Source organism: Monodelphis domestica, chromosome 4 (genome assembly GCF_027887165.1).
Source record: "Monodelphis domestica isolate mMonDom1 chromosome 4, mMonDom1.pri, whole genome shotgun sequence".
Taxonomy (NCBI): domain Eukaryota; kingdom Metazoa; phylum Chordata; class Mammalia; order Didelphimorphia; family Didelphidae; genus Monodelphis; species Monodelphis domestica.
Window position 1 is genome coordinate 342,185,265 of NC_077230.1, and position 24,470 is coordinate 342,209,734.

Sequence of the window (24,470 nt, forward strand, 5' to 3'; positions counted from 1 at the left end):
CCAAAATAATTCTTTAAAAGGCCAAGGTTGGATATGATACTTCCCCAGGGTCACCTAGCTAGAAAGTGTCTGAGGCCAGATTTGAACCTAGGACCTCCAGTCTCTAGGCCTGGCTCTCAATCCACTGAGCCACCCAGCTGCCCCCACAATTTATTTTGTTGACGCTTTCATCTAAAATGGTTCTTTAAAGTTTTAGAACTAAAAAAAAAAAGATTCACTTTCTAGAAAAACATCATTCCTTGACAATGAGTTGCTAAAAAAAAAAAATCATGTGACCCATAAAACTATCATCAGCAGATGACTAGCCTAGTATAGCACAGGTGGTCATGGCTTCTAATCATGAAGGAGAGTGTCCCCAATATAGGGGCAGAAAAAGAATACTGAACCTGGAACCAAGTTCAAATGCTAGCTCTGCTACTTAATACACAGGTCGCTGGGGACAAGATCATAATAATTAAATTATTATTTGGCAAGTTATTATTAGTTAGCAAGTATATAGTATTTAAAGTTTGCCAAGTTCTTTACACATCTTATCCATTTAACCCTCACAATAACTATGGGGTGGAGAAATATTTTTTTCCTCATTTTTATAGGAGAGGAAATGAAGGCCATGCCCATGGATTCAGGATAAGATTAGAACACATATCTTTCTGATTCTACATCCAACACTTAACTTCTCTTTAGGCCTCCATTTCCTCACATATAAAATAAGGGACTGAACAAGATACCTCCAGTTCTCAATTTTCTGAGTCTATAAAGGAAAGCAGTGCACTATCATGTAAAGCAAAGAACTCAAGATTTCTGTGACCAATAGTTTTTCCCTTCTTTCTTGACCATGGCAAAGAGAGTATGTTGGAAAAGATTAAACTGCTAAAGGATGTGAAAGGTAGCTCATTATCAAATGGGGCAAAATCATGGAAGGTTTCATAGAAGAAATGGCATGTGAATTAGATTCAAAGAAATGAGGAGTCATTCAAATGGATGAAGAAGTCAAGAGAATATGTGAAGGAGGCAATAGGGACATCTCAAAATATAAAGCAAGGAAAATTCTCCACTTTCAGAAACTATGACAATTATTCTGAGCAAACAAATACTGAGTTTCTCTGTAACAAAGTTGATGCCCAAAATTATGAGGTTGAGAAAATGCACATATTCCAGGTTTTTAATTAAACTAACCTAATATTGCCTGCCTAAAAAGAATGAGGAGCCGCACTGTGGCAGCTTTCAATGACCCTTACATACCTTCTGTGTCGTCGTGTTGGTTGTCTGAGTGGAGGGCTTTGTGAAGGTGATTTTCACAGGAGACATGTGGGGGGGTAAGGAGTTGGCAATGCTCTGCATGATATTGCTCATCTTGGGGCTGCCACTTACAGGCACAGTAATAGTCTTAGAGACAGGAACGACAGCCTTGGGAACTTCCTTTAAAACAACAGGGGAAGAACTAGACGAATTTGTTCGTCTTCTTTTCCTGGGCTTTTCATCGTCATCTGAACAGCTAACACCTGAAAAGGGACCAGAGTAGGGTATTAATGTTATCCTGACCCTAGGTGTTGCCTGTTAACCAAAAAACACTTTCTATGATTCCCAATGACATTTTTTATCTAGACCTGTGATTTTATTGGTGAAGTGATCTCCCCAATGATAAAACTCCTTCCAATCCAGGATAGCAACTTTTATATAATTCAGTCTTAAGAGAGTGGCCCTCCTGTGGGGCTAAGTGACTTATCCAGGGTCACACAGCCAGCATGAGGGAGAAGGGCTAGAACCCAGGCTGCCCAGTGCTCTAAGCCACTACAACACATACTGCCTCTCAATGGCTGATACTAACAGTGACTCCTGGATGCATAGTTTACTCTGAATTATCTAAACTAAATGAGTCAATAATCTTTTATTAATTTCCTATTTTATACAAGGCTTTTGCTATTTACGGGGATATAAATACAAAATAAGACAAGTTGCTAATCCCAGGGCAACTATAATGTAGCAGACAAGATGAGGTGTGGATAGAAATCATGGGAATGTGAACTAGCCATTACAATGCAAGCAGTGCATAGGAGGGGTACAAACGAAATGCTTCAAGAGACCCAAGGAGGGAGGGGCATTATTTCTACCTTACTTTGTGTGACAGAACTGTTTCTTCTCTATAATCTATGCATATACTATTGGTAATTCAAAAAAATATTCAAACATGGGTCTCTACAGTAAAATGGACTTAACAATTAGAAAAACTAAAGTGGCTAACACTAATTCCTCCCCACCCCCCAACAAATTCATTTTAACAAAGGGTCCTAGATTCTTGGTCTCTCTTTATTCAGTATAATCCCCTTGTTTTTGCAAAGACTTTTCAAAAATCAAAGTAAGAATTATTAAACCCACCTAGAGCACTACTTTGCAGAGACCAAAAAAAAAAAGCATACTAATTAGCTCAAGAAAAAAAAAAACTTTAGATATCGCCCTAGTCTTCTCATTTTTATATGGCTAGAAATAACCTCACCTAGAATCAGGACCACCTAAGGCTGTGATTCTGAAAGATTGCCAAATTGCCAAATAGTGATATTTATTAGAATCTCGGTACTCTTTTAAACAAGGAGCAACAGAGAATTATTTGTTTCAGTTATTTAAGGCAAAATAACACATAGTAGCAATTAGAAGCTAATACAACTAAAAATCTAACTACTTTACAATGTGATAATAAATGGCAAAAAAAAATTTCATAGGCAACTGGAAATATAAAGAGGAACTGACTAGAAAGCTGCATTCAGTTTTTAAGAACTTACATAATTTAATATAGTTTCATAAATATTAGGGCTGCATTCATTGTAGGAAATAAACATTAAGCAAGTCACAAGCACATTCTTTGTCACTTGTATAAGTGGTAATTCTATGTCATTAATGATAAGATTTTTACTTAAGAAGTACTTGCAGGAAGACCCTGTTCAGAGGTAGGCTCCCCAAAAACACTAAACAGCAGGCCAATGATTTACTCTAAGACAGCCTTGGCACCATGAGGGTCACTTACTTTTGACATAAACAGTACTTCCACTTGGCAAAACAACTACATTGGAGGCAGGACTGGCAGGTCTCGGTGACTTTACCGTTGCAACGCTGCCACTTGGAACTGGGGTGGAGGTTGGGGTTGACGTGGTACTCGTATAGGAATAACAAACCACTACTAAAACAAATAAGAAGAAAGTAAATCTTATAAACTCTCACAGAATCTTTATGGTTTCCATTTTAACAATTAATATGACTAAGCTAGAAGCCAATGAGAAAAGCTTATCAGCAGTAATTGGTATCAAAAGCTAGACAGTACTTCCCTGCCCCCTCCAAAGATATCCTCTGTTCTGGGAAGCCTCAATTAGCCACCACACTGAAAGGGAGGGGAAGAGAAAGCATAAGGCAGCAGCTAACTCATGTGCAGTACAGGCAGGGTGGCATAATGTAAAGAGCACTGGAATTGAACTCGGGGGAGAATTGCATCCAAATCCTGGCTCTGATAGTTACTCTTAGTCTGTCACTTCAGTTCTCTGGGTCTCAAACTTCTCATCTGTAAAATAAGAGAATAATTCTCATACTCCCTACCTCACAAAATTGTAAGGAATGTGCTCATAAATCTTAAAGCATCACATAAATTGTGCAGTTGTTGTTATCATTACTGTAAAATTGCTTATTTTTACTGTATTCTTTGTAGTAGCAATAGTAGCCTGCCATTAAGGGAACAATGGACAAAGCTTTGAAATGTCCAGGCAACTGGCAAATTCTTATTTGACAATAATGGAGAACTTGGGTCAAGATCTTTTAGAAGTTCCCAGTTCTGTGGTATCAAAGCAAGTGATCAGGAAACTCTTAGAACTCGAACTTCAAAACAAGAGGTTTCCACTTTCAACTTCCTTATCAATCTGACAGTGAGAATAAATTAGAGGCAAGAGAGCAAATCCCAGAGCTGGCTACCCAAAGAAATGGATGCAAAAAGGTTGACATGGTATCAGAAAGGTGACATCCCCAGAGTGGGATAAACCGTTAGAAAATGTCACTCTTGAAAAACATCTATCCTTTGGCCATTAAGCCAAACCCTGACATGAATATTAAAAACCACCCACTTCTCTACTATCAGGCAGGAAAAGATAGCTGCCTAAAGTAATCTGGCAACTGCACTTATTTCTGAGGGTCATTCCCATAAGCAAAATGTCATATCATGTCTAAAAAGGAACACTCAATCTGAGAATCATTGTTGGCTGTCTAAGGAATATATCTTTATAAGGATTTCTTACTACCATAATAAATCACAACTAAAAAAGTCTTTTGATCAGAGAGGCCATGCTTAGTGGTCAAAAGTGAGACACAGTGGGAAAAAAACAGCGGATTTCAGAAGACTAAGACTAAGCTTTATTTTGCAAGACCAGTAGTCTAGAACCTTATGATAGTGGCCAAAATGACTGTTGTCCCCTTGCTACCAATGAAGGAATCAAATAAAATTCTCATAGGTATGCACTGCTTTAAAAAAAAAAAAAACTCATTGCAAGAAAGACTTCTGCTATTTAAGTAGCAAGTGATTTGCTTCTCCTGGCTTTTATTTGGGGAAAGTTTCAAACTGCATGATTCCAACTTGAGCACATTTTTCCAAATCAAGCTGATCCATCATTATATCTTAAAACCTTTAAAAGTGTGGAGGAAAATATTTAGAAATGCAGATAAGATTTTCATAAAATGAAAAGGGAAACAGTTAAAACCATCTTCCCTGGGAAAAATGTTACTCCTCTCACCTTCTTTGCTTCCTGTTTCTGCAGGCACTGGAAGAGATGCATTGTGCTGGATAGCTGCATTGGCAACAGCATTAGCTGTGACAGTGAAGGCAGTTTGGGGAACTAACCGGGGCATCAGTGGTACTAGTCGACGACCTTCAATAGACCATTCTGAAGAGCTATTGGGTCCAGACATACTAAACAAAAAAGAAGAGGCCACTGCAAGTGTTCTCCATTGCTAAAAAAAGCAAACTATACATTTTCCAACCAAACATGACTGTTGAGGTGAGACAGTTACTGTGTAGTAGAGAGTTGTTCTAAAGCAGCAATACCAAAACCAATGACCATAATTAGGTTTTGAAGTTATTTTACATTTTACTTAGGAACCTACAAATTTAATTTTATAAACTAAACTTCAACATATCCAGAATACAAATATGAATTTTTAAGTTACCCTATTATATTTATTTCCTTTTTTAAGATTGAGTCTCTAAATTGACTCCAATGATTTTTTTTATACTTGATATCACTAATGATGAATTTTTTTAGGAATTATTAAAACTTCCTAATTTGGTTTAATTAACCGAATAAAGTGTAACAATTGGCTTCCAAATCATATTTATTGAATGTTCATTGATGCTGATAAAAAACTAAACTTATTTCAAGTTTTGTCAAAGTAAGCTTTCCATAGCAAAAGGTAAAGCAGGGGGTTCTTAACATGGTATCTGTGGATAGGTCTCAAGAGGTCAGTGAATTTGAATAAGAAAAAAATTACATCTTTACTTTCATTAACATTAACAGAAATTTAGCATTTCCCTCAATTATGAATTTGTTAAAAAGTATCATTCTGATAAAGAACCAACAGGCTTCACCAGACTGCCATAGGGGTCTATGCCACAAATAATGTTAAGATCCCCTGCCCTGAGGCAATAACTGAGAAGGCAAGGTACAGAGAGGCAAAGAAGGACTGCTGTGTGTGTGTGTGTATGCACACATATTATATTATCCTTTTCATGTTCAAAGCTGACTCTAGGTAAACCTAACAAAATGGAAATAAGCAAAAACCATAATTAGTTATACACTAAGGATCTTTCTGGCAAATGTCTTCCCAGTAATACTCAAATAAGGAAAAGGGGTATCAAATGAAACTGAGTCACTTCTCTTGACTTGGTTCTTCAAGCTGATTTTGGCTACTGGCTAATCTTGAAGTTTAGAGCCCACCCGCAATCAATGAATATTAGGTTAAGCCTCTTTTCACTGCACACATCAGTCTTTCTGGATCCCATTTCAAAAATAGACATTTCACAGACATAGCCTAAACAAAATCCAAGTCTATGTATATACTTTGTTTCTTCAATGCCTGATAAAAGTGTACAAAAACATTGAAGTTTTAGAAATGGAAGTGAAATGATGCCTTCATTTTAAACAGCTCCTCTCCACTACTGATAACAAAACTATACAACATTCTGGTAAAATGAACTGCTATATACAATCATAAATAGGAACTATATGTTTTTCAAATTTTCCAGTTAACTTAGCTTTCATTTCATTCACATTGATTTGAACATTGTTACCTAACAGGTATCCACTTTTACAGACCAGAATGAATTCCCATACAATATGAAAAGGGCTTCATTTAAATTAAAACTAAGCTTAGGAGAAATGCTTCTTGAAAATAGTTCAATATTTACACTAAGGGAAAGTGTGCAAATCTCCTCTGAAACATTTTAAGATTAGTCCCACCTAACAAAGAAGGGTATGAATGAATGAACTTTCAAGTAATGAATTATACCTATAAAGTCTAATCTCTGTTTGAAGGAAGAGATTTAAATGAGAATGAAAGCAAAGAGAAGTAAGAACAAGTAATAGATTATTTCTAAATGAAAAAAATATAAAACTATTCCATTAGTTATTCTACTTTTTTTCATGGTGTTTAAAATACCTTCAATTTGCTACTATTTAGCTTTTAATTTTATTACATTGTCATCTATCAACTTTCTTATTATTAGTCAACAAAGAAGGTTGTTCTTCACTTACCTTTTAAAGCAGATTTTTATCCCTAATGTACTGATTAAATGGTGGTCAATGCCCAAGAGCATGAATTCAAAGAAAAAACAGCACTATAACTTGGACAAAGAATTCATAAATCCTCCACATATTTCCGCCATAGCCAAAAGATGAAGACATAGCCAAAAAATGGTTTTTTAATAGTAAAATGATTTTAGGCAAGTGACATGTAAAACTTAGATTCATCAGAGAGAAATTCACATTTGTTTGGGAATGAAAAGCATAATTTGTATTTTGTTATCCAAATAATGTATTAAAGTAAAAAGTTCAGAGGCACTAGAAGATCCCAGCTATAAGGAACAATAAAGAGACACTATATATAATCCTTTATGTAATCAAGGGGTTCTGGACTGAGAGAAATCCCAGAGGTGGCTGACAGAAATTCCCTGACCCTCTTTGTTAGGAAAAAATGCACAAGGAAATTGTCAGGTATGTACCAGAGGCAGTTTACCTCACTAGGTTTATGAGCTGAATTTAGAATAGGATTTCAGTAGCAAGTCAGGTAACCTCTCTAGCATCAATTTTTTCATATGTAAAATGGACTAATAATGATAATCACTCTAGTGCCTACCCCAACAAACTATAGGCATGTCAATAAGTGTTTAAATGAGGTAGCATAAATAAAATAAATGCTAATCTTAAAGAGCTATTTTAAAAGTCTGTGGCCTCAGGGCAGTTAGGTGGCTCAGATCCAGAGCCAGTCAGCTGGAGACTGGAGATGCTGAATTCAAATCTGACCTCAGACACTTTCTAACTGTGTGACCCTGGGCAAGTGATTCTAACACAAAGGGTTAAAAAAAATAAGGTCTTGGACCTGCTGGGCCTTGAAACATTAAGAACATTAGCAAAACAATCCCTATGCTTGAAAAATACCTCACATGTACCCTTGTATATGCCCTGCACCTGGAGGAAACAACAGAAATTCCAGATCCCCCAAGAATTTCTGATCTACCTAGAATCAGTGCTAGCTAGAACTGGCCTCATAGATTCTAAGTTTTCTAATCATACTACTGTAACTAAGCATAGTCCAGTAAGATGGCTGGATGTAGAGTTAGAGAAACTGAATTAAAATCTTGGCTCTGTTACTACTTACTATGTGATCTGAGACAGGTATCTGCATCTCTCTGGCATACTTCTATCCTTTTATAAGATGAAGGAGTTATGCTAGATGATTCCTAAATTCCCTTCTAGTTCTAAATCCTTTACAGGTTCTAATATAGCCTTTCAATTAAATTCAATCCAAACATTTATGAACTTAAGAAATGGCAATGGGATAACAATAGAAAATATCTTGGATATTTCTAGAGCCACGAATGAGGCTTTTGTTGGATTCCAAGAACCCTACCCATTGAAGTTCTCCCTTCCCATCTTTCCCTTCCTTCCTCTCTCCTCCCTCCCAAACCCTCTCCTTTTGTGCCTAGTCTTCTCTGGTTTCTCCTTGACCCTACTCCATTCCTCCTGGCTTGAGGAGAGGAATCTATGAATGCAAGTCTCCCCAGCTGCATTCCTTCCCAGCTCTGGTTGTTTTCTCAGCCTCAGGAGGTATAGAGACCTCCTGCAGGTAATCTCAAGAAGAACTGCAGGAGCTACAGTATGCTCTGCTGGCACTTCTAAGGGAAGGGGGAGGAGACAGTGGGGGAAGGGAGCTTCTCCTCCTTCACAAGTGCCATTTATCCTTTCCATTCATTAGAAAAGCACATCTGGGCAAGCTAGTATTACAATATAAAACACTAAATTAAAAGCACTAAACACCCATGAGTTTTATATGTATATACTAAAATAGAATCTTTAAAAAGAAAAGTCAAATTTATGTGTGAAAAGAAACCAGAAAGGGAGAAAAACAAAGAAAAAGGAACATAAGGCAGGTAAAAGCCAACTCTCAATTATCCATGCTAATGTAGAGAGGAGGGAAAGGGAGAGGTCAAACAGATTAAAGAAACCCATGATATTTTGGTAATTTTTGCCTCCTCCACCAAACTTTTGCCAGGACTACTGACTAATTTAAATTTCAACTCCTCTCCCTTCCCACCCTCTGACTAAAGATACTCCCAAGCAACAAAATGGCTAAAAGGTAGTCAGCATAAAGAAGGGGTGAGGAAAAGGAAGGAGAAGGAAAAGCAAGGGGCCTGACTAATTCATACAGTGAAAATATGCCCCTGAATAATTGAGAGCTATAATTTTGAATTTTTAAATAAAAACAAATAAAAGCCTGAAATAATAATAACCTATTTGCATACCTGTAACTTGGTCTCTCACCCAAATATAAGGATAAATTCATTCTTTGAGGGGGAAAAAAGGAAAAGGAGACTAAATAAATGTTATCCTTTAAGTATGAAATTGATGCATCAACTTAACAACTAGTTGTCCAAGAACAATGCTACCAAGATTCTCATTTTATTTGACTCTGAAAGCAATTTTTCATTAATAATAACATCATCTTCCTATTGCCCATTCTCAAAGTAGAATCTAATTCACTAATCACTATTTGAAAAAACATTCCAATTCAAAAGTTTATAGCTTTGAAAGGAATACATTAGTATATGAATACTAAAACCACATCAGTGAGCCAATTAAATGCTAAATGTCTCCAATAAAAATGTTCAAAATTTATATAGTGCATGCTTCTCAAATACCTCAAAGGGCTAAGAAATACAGTAAAACCTCAGAGTACTACTATGTAGTAAAGTAGTATCACCACAAGAATCTGAGCCTCAGTTTATCTATCTATAAAATGTTAATCACCATTATTGTCATCAAGGTTATAGGGCAATATTTCTAACTAATTTAAATTTTAATGGCTCTCATTATAATACATAGTAGTAAATTAATTTTTTTTCTTTGCTTTCACACTAAAATTATTGATTAAAAAACACAATACATGTATGTCAATAAGCATTTCTCACTCTGTAAAACACATAAGCTTCATAAAAGTTGTGTGCAAATTAAATTTTTGTATATTACTTCATATTTCTGCTGCCCTAAATAATCATTGCAGAGTGGCTCTTTCTTCAGGTAGCAGCAGCCCCTACAAATGTTTTGTCAAACCATACCTGAGCCACCCACTCTCTTATTATTGAGTTTGATAAGAGTTCAAAATTCAAAATAAAAATATTTAAAAGCGCAAGGTAAGTTACTTGCTATAACATTAATTATTCTATAATGTGATTTACCTAGTCTACAACTTTTGATTTCATAAATCCAAGTTTCATCTCATAAAGTAGAGCACCCCATACAAAACAAATTAAAAATTATATATTGTCTATTCATTAGACTCAAATACCAGAGTTTGTATTTCTTACTTATATGATGATATGCAAGTGAAATCCTATTATAGAAAATGAAGAAACCATCCAATTTTGTGTGCAATGAAATACAGCTGAATTGAGTATTATTCCATATAAATGGGTTTTCAGCTAAAACTATAGCTTAATTTTCTCCAAGTTACAGGGAAGTTTTAATGCAATAGAATTTAACCTGCATATGTTTATCTTCCTGATCAAATACTGATGAACATACCAGAACAACAGTACAGTTTCAATTCTATAATCAGCTTCCCTGAGTAAGTGAAGACATTACCATAAAAATAAAAGACTCAGGTATCTATTATATAATAGGAACACTGTTTTCTAGCTGTTATAAAAAATTATGTGTACTATAACTAATAGCTTACTTATGTGCAATTGTTGTTAACAGTTCATCATTTACTGCTCTCCGCACTTCAGCACGATGGCGTTCTGTTGAAATACTGTCCAAAAAAAAAAAGGCATTATAGAAATTTTTTTCTCATTTATATTCATGTTTTAAAACAACAAGATATCATATTGGTCAGACCCAATCCCTTCCTTCCTTCCCCTACAGTGAGATTTATCTACTACAGTTAACCTGGATGACAACCCATTTCCTATTCTTGACCTGAAATCTCTTCTTCTTCTTTTTTATTTTTAATTTAAACTCTTATCTTCTGTTTAGAATCGATTCTTAATGCAAGCATTCCCCAATTAGCAACTTGGTCATGGGGGTAGCGAGGTAGCTCAGTGGATTGAGAGCCAGGCCTAGAGACGGGTTCAAATCTGGCCTCAGACAATTCCCAGCTGTGTGACCCTGTACAAGTCACTTAACCCCCATTGCATAGCCCTTACCACTCTTCTGCCTTGGAACCATTACATATTGGTTCCAAGACAGAAGGTAAGGGTTTAAAAAAAAAACAAGTGGTCAAAGAACATGAACAAGCAGTTTTCAGATGAAGAAATCAAAGCTATCAATAATCATATGAAAAAATGTTCCAAATCACTCTTGATTAGAGAAATGCAATTATAAACTCTAAGGTACTACCTCACACCTAGTAAAGGAAAGTGATGAATGTTGAAAGGGATATGGCAAAATTGGGAAACTAATGCATTGTTATGAACTGATCCAACCATTTTGGAGAGCAGTTTGGAACTATGCCCAAAGGGCTACAAAAGAGTGCATACCCTTGGATCCTGTAATATCATTATTAGATCTGTATCCCAAAGATATAAAAAAGGGGGAAAGATCTACTTGTACAAAAATATTCATATTATTTCTTTGGTGGCAAAGTATTAGAAATTAAAAAGCTGTACATCCACTGGAGAATGGCTGAACAAATTATGACATATGTGGTGATGGAATACTATTATGCTTTAAGAAATGATGAACAGGATGACTTCAGAAAGAACTGGAAAGACCTGCATGAACTAATGCAGAGTGAAATAAGCAGAACCAGGAGAGTACTGTACACAATATAAGAATACTGTGGAATGATCAACTATGTCAGACTTAGCTACGATCAGCAATACTATGATCCAGGACCATTCTGAAGAACTTATGATAAAGAATGCTACCTGTCTTCAGAGAAAAACTGTTGGAGTAAGAAAGTAGATCAAAGCATACTATTTTTTACTTTAGTTTATTTGGGTTTTATATAATTATTCTCTTACAAAAATGAACAACATGGAAATATGTTTTGCATGATGGTACGTGCATATCCCAGATCAGATTGTCTGCCATCTCTGGGAGGGGAGAAGGAAAAGGAAGATGACAATTTGGATCAAATAACTTTAGAAAACTTAGGTAGGGAATTGATATTACATGTAACTTGTAAAATAAAATATCTTTATTAAACTTAAAAAAAAAAAGAATCAAGTCTAAGTATCAGTTTCAAGGCAGAAGAGCAATAAGGGCTAGGCACCTGAGGTTAAGTGACCTTGCCCAGAGTCACACAGCTAGAAGCATTGAAGGTCATATTTGAAACCAGAACTTCTTCTCTCTAGGTCTGGCTTTCTATGCACTGAGCCACCTAGCTGCCTCGCTACAATCTTTTCGTGTCATTGGGACTTCATGCAGGCCATCGGCAATGAAAGCCCCTCTCAGCAATATTTGTTTTAAATCTTTTTACACTTCAAGGTTCTTGTTTTGAAATTTCTACAGTGTTTTCCCTAATCTCTAACTTTCCTTCTCTCAAACTATCCTGGGGCCTCTACAAGGAGCTCTCTTTTATGTCTTTTACATTATAATCAATAAAACATACATTTATTAAACATTGTTTTAAGAAATGTGCTAAGCACTGAGGATACACACAATTAAGCAGTTATTCTGCCCTCAAGAAGTTTACATTTTACCAAAGAAGGTATACATATATAGATTTATACTAGATATAAAGAGCAAATACAAAGTAACCTTAGAGGAGAGGCACTAGAGTTGGGGGGCTCAACAAAGGCCATCTGTGTACCATATAAGCTATTAAAAGGAGCCAGCAATTATAAGAAGTGAAGAAGAGAAAAGCACATTTTAGGCACAGAGAACAGCCAGGGCAAAGGTATAAGGAAGGGGGAAAGAGGAATGTGTAATTAACAGTAAAAAGACCAGGATAGCTAGACCAGCATGGTGGAAATACAAAAAAAAGACAGGTTGTGAAAAGCTTAAAAGGCCAAAGGAATCTGTATTTAATCCTAGAGGTAACACAGGAGGGTTACTTAGTAGAGAGCAAGGTGGAGAAGAGGGTTAGTGTCTCATGATCATACCTATGCTTTAGGAAAATCACGGGCAGGTCTGTAAGAGGTAGACTGTAGTGAGAAGGTTAAGGCAGGGCAACTAATTATGAGGCTATTCCAGTATTCTAGACAAGAGATGATAAGGGCCTGAACTGTTGTGGCTGTGTGAATAGAGACAACGTAATATATCTGAGAAATTTAGAAACTGAACACATAATACTGAGTGATAATGAGGAGCTGAGAATGACTCCAAAGAGGCTGATCTGGATGAGAGAGGTATGGTGGTGCCCTCAATAATAGTTTGAAAGCTTTACGTTTGGAGGATAAGTACAAAATTGTAAATTATTATTTGAGTAATTGTTTTTATTCTATTAAGTTCTAAGCTGTCATTTTTTCCATCTTTTCAATCTTATTAAGCTGAAAAAGTGGTGTGTGTGTGTGTGTGTGTGTGTGTGTGTATGTGTGTGTACACAAGGGAGAAAAAAAATGTATAAATTCAATCCAGGTTTTAGACAACTCAAGATTTTGAGGGGAAAGTACAGATGCCACTCTGACCAAATAAGTAACTGATAACTCAAGGGTACATGAATATAGCCTTTCACATATTTGAAAGGAATTAGAACCAAAATAAATCAAAGCAAAGAAGATTTCAATTTAAATTAAGGAAAAACTTTCTAACAATTACAGTTTTCCAACAATGGAATGAGCAGTTTTATCAGGTATTGAAACTGTATAGAATTTAGAACTAGAAGGAACCTTAGAGACCACCTACTCTGACCCTGTCATTTTATGGAGAGGATCTAGAAAGATAAAGGAGTTTTCCATGAGGGAAAATGTACTAAACTTAAGAATTAGAGATTATGGGCTCACCTTCCAGATCTGAAACTTACTAGTTGTGTTACCCTAGGCTTTACCTTTTGAAATGTCACTTTTCTCTTTGGTAAAATGAGGAAAACAGTAACTGTGCTCCATACCTCATAAAGTTGTGATCGAGAAGCACTAGAAATTAACATCATTATTACCACCACCACCACCATCATCATCGCCACAAACATCTTCATCACCATTGCCATTATCATCACCCAAAGTCCCAGTGGTAGTAACAGAACTCAAGATTTGAACACAGGACCCCATAACTCCAGAAATCCAGTGTGGCTGCCACTATTCCACTACATTACCTCTTTGTTCAAGGGGAAGAAAGACAATCATCTAGCAAGAAGATTGTGAAGAAAATTCCTGCTCTAGGAGGGAAATGGGCCACTAGCTCAGAGAATATTCAGTTCTATGCCCAATAAAACAAAGGATTTCTAACCTGTTTATGACAAGAATCAAATTCAAATGTGGTTCTCTACTCTGAAAACTGCCAACAGGATAATAATATTTTACTCAACTCATTGGTTATGCCATATCACATTAATGATTGTCTTTTAAAGTGTCCCTATTGATAACGAATAAACAAAAATGAAATTAATGCTGAATGACTAAACAGATTACATTTCACAGTCTAATAACTAATAGCTAGTCCTGAAATTGTAGTGCATTAATAATATCCTTAAGTTCATGAAAAAATACAAAAAGAAATTACTTTCATTTATACTAAGGAACAAGGAAAAATAGTTTTAAATTTAAGGGAGACTTAATTTAAAAACAGAAAATTTTCTGACAAAGATATTAGACAAATTATAGAATCACTTACATCATAAATTGTTTAGCTTGTCTAAGAACAGTTCAAATGGGATACAAAGAGACAAACTCTGATTCAAATAATCTAATTATCAATAGCTGAAGCCCTTTTGCCATCTCAGTCAACTACCTCAAGATGAACCTCTTTTGAATACACTTATTTTGCTTCTTGGGGTCTTATTTTCCTCAACTATAAAAGGAGGAGTTGAATTAGATGACATTAAAGATACCTTTACATTTTACACCAAAAAAGCCCCAAACAAGTATTCATCTAGGCTAGTTTGAACATCTACCTGAAAAGGAACTCATACCACTACCTCTAATGGCCCTTTTGATCTTCAGAGAGCTCTAACTGGATGGAAATTTTTGTTTATACTATTCCTCGAAACTTCCATTAATTGGGCCAAGTTCTTCTCTCCCTTTCAGATAACAATTCAATTCAACAAATATTTGCTAATGCAACTATACCCCCAAAATTTCACATCACGCACACTGTCTATATTACAGACAAAATGAAGAACTGGTTGCTCAAGTTTAACATTCCATTTCCACCTCTTAGAATTCTAATCTTCCTTCAAGGTTCAACTCGGATCCTGCCACCTCTTCTGTGTGGTCTTCCTTGATCATATTCCTTTCTCCCTTCCATCCTCACCACCATCACCACTGCCAAATGTCTGCTGAATTTAATTCCAGCTCTGAAATCATCATCAAAACAATACCACATCTGCTACTAGAAAGTGTATGAGCACATGTGATAGCCCAAGCCTGCAAGCCCTGCTACAGGAAGGTAAGATTGGCAGATCACTTGAACTCAAGAGTTCTGAGCTGCAACAGGATTAAAGCCTGTCCACACTAAGTTGAACACCAGTATTATGTGCCTCCAAGGAGCAGGGGTTCACCAGGTTGCATAAGAAGAGGCAATGTGGTTCGTTTCATAAACAGAGTAGATTAAAGCTTCCAGGACAATCACCAGTGGAACTGGGCCTCTAAGTTGCTGTTGAACTTATAGCTTGGACAAGATAGAAAGAAAAAGTAGAGAAAGAGGAGAAAAGGAAGAAGAATGAAAGGAGGAAGAAAGGGAATAGAAGGGGAGGGGAGGGAAAGGAAAAGAACAAGGAAAAGGAGGGAAGGAAAAGAAGAGTGTATAAATCTATTCTGTGCTGAATCCACTTACCATCCCTTTGACTTCCCAAAGCAAAATACCATTTCTTATATATGCTATCACCCTGTATTAGAATGTAAACTTCTTGAAGACAGGACTCATTCCTTGCCTTTGCGTGTTCAACTTAGCATAGTGCATTACACATGGCAAATGCTTAATACTTTCTGGTTCACTTCACTCGCACCTTGCCTATTATGTACACAAGGTACCATGCTAGGGGCTGGAGGGTACCCAGGATGGAAATTTCCAGTTCCTATCTAAGGACTTAACAATATATGCCTTTTATAATGATTATATGCTCCCAAGTTCTCTACTCCAAGAGATAAACAACCCTAGATTCTTCAATTGTTCTTTACTTTGAAATATTAAGCAGTGATTATGAGATATCATTCATCTCTAAATCAAATGTCAAAATGTACTCCATTGGATGTGAAAATACTGCTAGACTTGTAGTCAAGAGACCTGAAATTTTAATCTGGTTCTGACAGTAAACAACTGTGATTGGGAATATGTAATTGAAACCCCTCTGAACCTCAAGTTCCTTATTCTATGAAATAGGACTAATAATAATTGAACTATCTATTTCATAGAGCTGCTGTAAGAAAAGCAAACTATAAAACTCAAGGCATTACAAAAGGGTAAACTTTTAAATATTATTACTGGAAGCAGTGAGGTATGCTACAAACAGGACTGAAGTTGGTGACAAAGGACCTGGGTTTGAATACTAGCTCTGCTATATGCTACCTTCTTCGTGACCTTGGGTAAGTCCCTGAAGTGCTCAAGGCATCAATTTCCTCATCTACAAAAATAGATAACTTCTAAGGCCTGTTCCAGTTGTTAAATGATTACCATATTATTTCCTGATGTTACATATGATCTTAGGCAAGGGAACTTCTATAACTTGCAGTAAGCTTTCCCTACCTCCTTATCTATATTCAAGGACATCACAGTACACCAAATAGCCTATGGACCTAACAAAAACCTGCCTCAATACAGTCTCTGACTTGGATAAGATAGCTCTATAGTATAACAGAAAGAGAACTAGATATAGAATCAGAAGACCTATTTTGAGATATTGGCTAGTACTAGCTTTATGACTTTGGACAGTCACTTCCTCTCTCTGGGTCTATCTATTTCCTTATCTGTGAGGGGATTAGACTTGATGATCTCTAATATCTCTTATAGCTCAAAATCTTAATCCCATAACTAATCAACATTGCCACCAGAATGCTGGCCACAAACCATGACTAGAATCTGAGATTCCCCTAGCAGTACCAATGAAGTGAAAACATAAGAATTTGTTTCATAAATTATTATGGTGGATACCATAATTCGTTTTAATGTTCACAGCTTTATATTATTCAGACTGTGAGCTCCTTAAGAGCAGGAGCTGTCTTCAATGTTAGCAGAGAGCCTGGCCCAAAGTAGGTGCTTAATATACATTTACTAACTATAATGAAATCTTAAAATGAAAAATTTTTCTCACATTTAAAATAAGATATTTACCTAAGAACTTTTGAGAGTTCCCCAAGAAGATCTTTCTTTTCCTTCGTGAGGTCCCCTTGTGCCCGCAGGGCACTGATAACTCCAGCATATGCCTCCAATTCTAGAAAAGGAAGAAACCAACTTTTATCATAAACTTTTAATGTTCTGAAGTCAGTAATGTGTACTATGCTATTTCCCTGAAAGAAACATTCAAATCAGCCAAGTCAAAGAAAAGTTTCTTTTAAAATAAAACTCTATTGCTAAAATATCCTAAAAAAATGCATAATACTTCATTTTGCTAAGAATGATTGTTGTTCAAGCATCAAGCAGAAACATACATTAAAGAATAAATCTGAAAGAAAATATTTCATTTTATACAGACATTGAAACCAAGACAGTTAAGATACCAGAAACCCAATGACTGAGTAACCAGTAGGGCAATTTAATTCAGTGAAAACATTTCTAAAACATCTGGCATGTTCAAGTTTTTCTGATATATATACATATATAAATGTATATATATATGAGGTGGGGGGGAGGAAAAAGGAAGGAGAGGAAGAGAGAGAGGGAGAGACAGAGAGAGAAGAGGAGAGAGAAAGAAAGGGAAAGGAAGAGAGAGGGAGCAGGAAAGGGAGAGGGGAGAGGGAGAGAAGAAGAGAGGAAGGCAGAGAGGGAGTGAGGGAGAAGGAAAGAGAGAGAGAGAGAGATGGAGAGAGAGAGAGAGAGAGAGAGAGATGGAGAGAGAGAGAGAGAGAAAGGAAAAGAGGGAGAGGGGGAGAGAGAGGAGAGAGAAGGAAGTGGAGAGGGAGGGAGGAGGAGAAAGAGGAAGAGAGAGAGGAAAAGAGAAAGAAAGAATGAAACAAAGAGAGAAAGGAGAGAGAAGGGAGAGATGGAGAGAGGGATAGAGAAAGAAAGAGACAAGGAGAAGGGGGATGATTAGTTCAGATGAAAGGAGAGAAATAGAGAAGAGAAATTACTTTCAGGAGGTAGGAGAGATGGGAAGAGAAAGGGCTAACAAAAACTACCAGGATAAAGTAGCATGAGCTGACCCAAAGGAGGAAAGAGATTTCAGTAAACAGAAACTAGAAGAGACTATTCTAGACATGAAAAAAGAGCATAATCAGACAGATATAGGAGAGGACAGAATAAAAAAGAAACAGAACATAGTCTAGTAATGACAGGACAGAGAAGAGGAGTAGTATGAGATAAGGCTAAACAGGTAACTTGAAGCCAGTTTATTGAGAGTCTTGACTGACAGTCAGGAGTTTATATTTTCTTAAGGAATAGGAAACCACTGAAGATTTTCTGCAAATGGCACGAATAGATACAAATGAAGAGGAGACTGGCTATAAGCAACAAGTCAGGAAGCCATTACAATTGTCTAGCAAAAAACAAAGAGAGCCTAAACTAGTGAAAGTCCACTGAGAAAGAAAAGCAGCTGGATTCAATGATTATTTCAGTAATTCACCAAATGAATGGCTCTATGGGATGAAGGAAGGGAAAGAGTCAGAGATGACCTCAGGCTGATAACCCCGTGAGGATGATGGTGCCAATAAGAAGTCATGTGTCTGATGTTACAGAACTCCATATGTGCTCTGATAAAACTATGGAAACCTCATAGGGGCATTCATTCATTCACTGGTCTACCTGCAAATGCTTCTCTTAGTCCTTCCTAAAAAATGCATTTCTAGAAAGTATTAAAAGCTTTTAGCAGGTCTCATTTCTACCTTTGGCTTTATCAATAACTGCTGTGTGATCTGGGCAAAACATTTCCCTCTCTGGCCCTCAGATTCCCCATCAATAAAATTAGATAGAGGACTAGATCATCTCTAAGGTTCCTTCCAGGTCTAACAGTCTAGAGTTCTAAACAGTTTCATGCTGTTCTTATTCCCCATCATCTGATGGCAAAACAAGCACCAAAGAGAGACTATGGGGCATCCTCTGCTTTTCCCAGATCAAGAGAGCCTGAATAACCCTCCCAGACAAAATCTGCCAGGCCCTAGTGTCAGGCAATTTCATTTTACTAACAAGAATGAAACAGCATAAAATTCTACATTCTAATTTCATTCCAGAGATAGAAAGATCTTTAATAATCCCCTAGTCTATTCTGTTTATTCCACAAGTGGAGGAACTGAGGTGAAGAGAAGTAGGATACAAAAATAAATGAGATAATGATTTTAGACCTTGAAGATTTTATATTCTTGTAAATGTAGACATACATACAAAAAGCAATGCAAGTCAGTACATAAGTATCCTAGGAAAAGGTATATATATAACATTTCAAGTAGCAGTAGTAAAGAAAAGAATATTCAAGATAGAAATAGAATGCAGAAAGGTGCAAGCAAAGGTATGCTTAGGGAATGACAGATAGCTCAATTTTATTATTGAGTAGAGTAGCTGTAAATGAAACTGACAGGTAAATTGAGCCAGATCTGAGAAAGCTTTGAATACCAAACTAAGGAGTTTGCATTTTATTTAGTTATCAATGGAGAGACCACTAAATGTTGTGCAAGGAAATAACATAATCACAGTAAAGAATTATATGATAGCCATGCATAAGATGAATTGAAAGGATGAGTATAGACTGGTAGCATGGGGAGCAATTGGGAAGCTGTCAGGAATCTTTGTGAAAAAGTAATAAAGGCCTAAACTACAATGGTGGTAGTAGAAATAGAAAGGAGTTGAATTTGAGATATAAAGGGGAAAAAAATTAAGGTAAGACTTGGCAAATAATTGGAAGTTCAGATACTGGGAAAACAAAAAGAATCAAAGACAACTCCAAAGACAAAATCCTAGGTGATTAAGAAATTTGTGATACTTTTAGCAGAAACAGGGGAATCAGAAAGAAGAAATTAGAGTAGGAGAGGGAGGGCAGATGAATTTAGTTTTAGACATTTTGAGTTTCAGGTAGTTGAGGATCAACAATTTAATGAGAACAAAAATAATTAAATGCTGCCAACATTTCCTAACTTAATCATTATGCATAGTGGAACCTCACACAAAGCCAGAATACTGATTTTAGTCATGTATTCCAAGTCATTTCCCCCTCCAACTGTGAAAAACTTCAGAAATCCACCTGTACTTAAAAAGCCTTCCACTGTAACACCATGATTTTTCACATTTTTCCACACTGTTTGGTTATGTCTGATGAGTACCATTAAGGGTACAGCATCCAGGGTACAGTTTTCTATTTCCTATTGCTATCATGGTTGCCAAACTATCTTAAAGTGTTACCTCTGAAGACACTTAAGTATTAATTGCCTTATGAAATCACAGCATAAACACATTATAAACTAAATTGTTATTAGTGTTTATATTACAAAGCCCTAAACATTTTAATTTATACAAATCAGCCATTTAATTACACTGTAGCACTCACTCTACAATACTGAATTCTCTCTCAAGCATGCTTCTTTGGGCATCACTTAGAATATGCCAATTGGAAAAAGAGGTATTTACAACCCCTACAGGTGCAAGAGAAAGAAATGATCTCTCAAATCATTTTTACTTAAGTAAAACCTGAATTTATTATCCTGTATTAAACTTGATTTTAATCAAAGAAAGTAAAGGAAAGCTTATTTTTAAATTAGTGATCATTAAAATAGGGCTTTCCTCCTAAAATTTTCAACAGAACTCCAATGCTTGAGAGCAATGCAAAAGTTTTCATTGTCATGATGATAATAATAGAAGGAGGAAGATGGCTATAAAGAGAGCTTCAAACTCTTGCCAACCCTCACCCTTCCAAAGCCAAAGGACACTAAATGACATTGTGCTCTAGAATCTGTTTTCTTTTGTTCAGCCTCTGCTCCACTATAACTACTGGCACAGCTCTAACTGGGAGTAGCTATGTTTGGAGCTAAAGGTCACACTTTTCTATTTAATTTTAATATCTTGATGCAAAGTCAAAAAAGCCTTTATACCTCAAACTGATCTACACTGCCATAGAAAATGCTTTACAATAGCTGCTGTTTATTCATCATTATTCAATGAAATGAGTACATATTGTGAAATAAAATATTTTCTATGTACAACAAGTTACCATAACATCAGTATAAAACATTTATTAAGCTTCTATGTGCAAGGAAGGCTCCTATAACTAGCACTGCAGATGCAAAGATGAAAACTAACAATGTGTCCTCAAGGGGCATACAGTCTAATGAAGTGGAATACAACATATACAACACAAGTATGACATGAGGGAATATAATCAGGGCAAAAGGGAAATCAGAACAAAAGCTGGCAGAAAAATCTAAAGAAGCAGATCATTTTCATCTTGGGAGTGGGGGCAAACTTTCATAGAGGTGGTAGTTGAGAGAAGCATTTCAGGAAGCAGAGTAAAAGAATATATTCAAAGCATAAAGGGCAATGCTAAAAGAATGCAGGAGAAGATTAAAGAACATCCATCAAATCTAATTTGGCTAGAATGGAGACTGAAGGAAGGGGTGAAGTAGGAAGAAAGGGTGGAAAGTCCATTTAAAGCTAGATTGTGGAAAATCTTCAATGCCTGATTAATAAGTTTATTATTTATCCTACAGGCAAGATAAGTCACTGAAGGCTGAAAAGTTGGCACAGAGGAAGAAAAGGTTAAAAGAATAACAAAAGTAACCAAGAAAGAATTGCTCTAAGAGCTAGAACAGCACACATAGGAGCTTAGAGCCAAGAGGGTCTTCAGAAGTCATTAAGTCCAAATCCATCATTTTACAGATGTGAAAACTAAAGGACAAAGAGTTAAAATGACTTGCCCAAATTCACACTCAAAAAAGAAATGCTCTGATTTTAGACATTTCCTAGCAGTATGACACTGAGTGAGTCACTTAACCCCAACTGTCTACTTCTTACCGTTCTTCTGCCTTGGAAAAGATACTTAATATAGATTCTAAAATAGAAGGCAAGGTTTTTTTAGAGGAAAAAAAAAGAAATGCAACTGAAGCCCCTGGTATCCTGGCTCCCAAACAGGATTTTCCACTGGGGTACAATGCTTTAAACTGAGATCCCAATCAAAAGAATCATTCCAGGATGACAAAACTAATATTTCCTATTAATTTTTAGGTGAGTGCTAACTGTTGACATTAAAATGTGATTATTGAAAGCATCATACCAGGAAGTCTACCCAAATGGCAAATACAATAGTTATGACAAACAGGTAGAATGCAAAGAGCACAAAAGAATAGGTCCTAGACCCTGAAATTCTTTGTTTTTCTATCTAATGTCTTCATGTATTATTGTTTAGTACAATTATCTGGGTATGGATATTATCCTTCTACTAGAATGAAAGCTTAACAAGGACAGGGATGGTGTTTTAAATAAACTTCTTATTGTTCATCTCCATTGTGCTCTCTGAGCTTTAGTCACTTATCATATTAGTTGAACTAAACTGAAGTCTAAGTTCCACTGGTATGAAGAGAAAAAGCACCAGTGAGTCTTGAGGGTCACAAAACCTAGAAGTCCTGACTTGAAAAATCCATTCCTCTATGACAGATAATCCTCATTGCATTAGATTTCTTCACCTGAAAAATGAAGATGCTACCCACCTCTTAGTTTTTGTGAGCAAAGTGCTTTGAAAACCATAGAGCACTTAAGAAAAGAGAGCTGTTATGATTAAAATCATCATTAAATAAATTTTATTCCAGAAGAATAATGTAGTTCATAAAAATTCAGTCCCAAAATGATACATTACCCAATTTTCGAAGGATCCTTTTGCATTCATCCCTGCTGAGATCCAGAAGGGTTGGCCATACAACAGGCATCCTTGCTCCTGTTTTGTAGCCCCACAGAGCTTATATTCTCTACAAATAAGAAAAAAATAAATTTAAGTCACCAAAATACATCCATTAAATTACCTGGAACAATACATTCCAGGAAATAAGGAACATAAGCAAATAAATTTTCCCCACTAAAGCTGCTTCCCACTGTGGAAGAATGGGCAGAGAAGCCTTTCAGTGTCTGCAGCAAGTTCTCCATGCTTTCTGTTCAATCTTAATGAAATAAGGATTTGGGTCAACTATTTGCTCCAATGTTGCACACCTCTTTTAACCTGGATCCTTTTTGATCACAAGTAAGTCAAGTAAGAGCAGATACACTGACAGAACAACAAGTTTCAAAAGGGGAGCAGAAGCATAAGAAGAAACCAGTTTGCTCGGGTAAAGGTTATGGAAGCAAAGAATCTCATGTCACAAAACATCTCACAGCCCAGGAGCATCACCACAGAAATTCTCCTACCCCATCATGCTGAAGATTCACTACAAACCCACCATCCCTCCTCCATAAATGTCAATCACCCAGAACCTACCTCCTCCATACAAACATGTCCAGCCTCACTACCTTTCTCAACTTCCTTTCCCTCTCCCTCCTCCTAACTCAAGCATTCAGCACAAGATGGACACATTCACTTTTTCACTTTTCCTTTTTTGCTTCTTCATCTCCCTAGTCCCCATCATCCAAACACATGCACACAGCAGCACAGGAGGATTCTACTAAACCATCCCACACAAGGCTTCCTTCTTTGCCTTCATTCCAACAACAAAAAAAATCACAAGAGGTCACCCACCTTTCCTACTCTCCCTCCTAATACATTCAGAGGCACAAAAGGACCCCCTCCATACTTCCAACCCTCCAAACATATGGGCAGTCTCAGCAATAAGAGTTCACCCAACCATCCCCCACCACCACTTCCAACTTTCCCTATCCTCATCCTAACTTTTCCAACCCCTATACTTTTTAGCCCCTTCACCACCAGCCAGTTCTATCCCCACTTTGCCTTTCCTCCCCCAATGTCATCAGAAGGCCCCAGTGCCACAGCTGGAAGGCCCTCTGTCCCAGCAGGATAGCTAATGACAGGGGCTCTGGCCCCACCAAAGCCAATGGTAGCCTCCCTGCCCCTTACACTCCCATTCAAAGAATTTCAGGGCTGAAAGAGCCAATAAACAGGGAATTTAAGAACCAAGAAGGACTCTAGAACATAGAGAGCATGGGATGTTAGAGCTAGGAAGAACCATAGAACACAAAGAATATAGAATGTTAGAGCTCCTAAACATATAGAGGATTGGGAGTTAGAGCTGGGAAGTACCCTAAAACACAGAGCACAGAATGTTAGGACTGGAAAGACCCCAGAACAAGTAAAGTATAAGATATTAAAACTGAAAAAAGTCCTCAAAAAGGGACAGGATGGGATGTTAGAGCTGGGATGGACACCAGATAATAGACAGCACAAAGTATTATTGAACTCAGAAGGACCCTGGAACACAGCGAGTCTAGGATGTTAGAGCCAGCAAGGATCCTAGAAAAGGGACAGTACAGGATATTAATGAGCTGGGATGGACT

General features: G+C 36.7%; 1 protein-coding gene across 11 annotated transcripts in view; it reads right to left on the reverse strand.

The window, feature by feature from the left end:
• Positions 1–24,470, reverse strand: part of EMSY (EMSY transcriptional repressor, BRCA2 interacting) — a 107,647-nt gene that overhangs the window by 73,518 nt on the left and 9,659 nt on the right. For 5 of the 11 annotated variants that reach the window (XM_007490923.3, XM_007490922.3, XM_007490921.3 and 2 more), the window contains exons 2-8: positions 22,828–22,936; positions 17,172–17,271; positions 10,480–10,554; positions 9,047–9,088; positions 4,764–4,939; positions 3,020–3,172; positions 1,243–1,502 (exon numbers count right to left, since the gene is read on the reverse strand). In XM_007490923.3, coding sequence (XP_007490985.1) covers positions 1,243–1,502; positions 3,020–3,172; positions 4,764–4,939; positions 9,047–9,088; positions 10,480–10,554; positions 17,172–17,271; positions 22,828–22,897 — 876 coding nt within the window. In that variant the 5' untranslated portion in view covers positions 22,898–22,936. The remainder of the gene's footprint in view (positions 1–1,242; positions 1,503–3,019; positions 3,173–4,763; positions 4,940–9,046; positions 9,089–10,479; positions 10,555–17,171; positions 17,272–22,827; positions 22,937–24,470) is intronic. The other 6 variants (XM_056794950.1, XM_056794948.1, XM_007490920.3 and 3 more) reach the window with 3 other exon arrangements.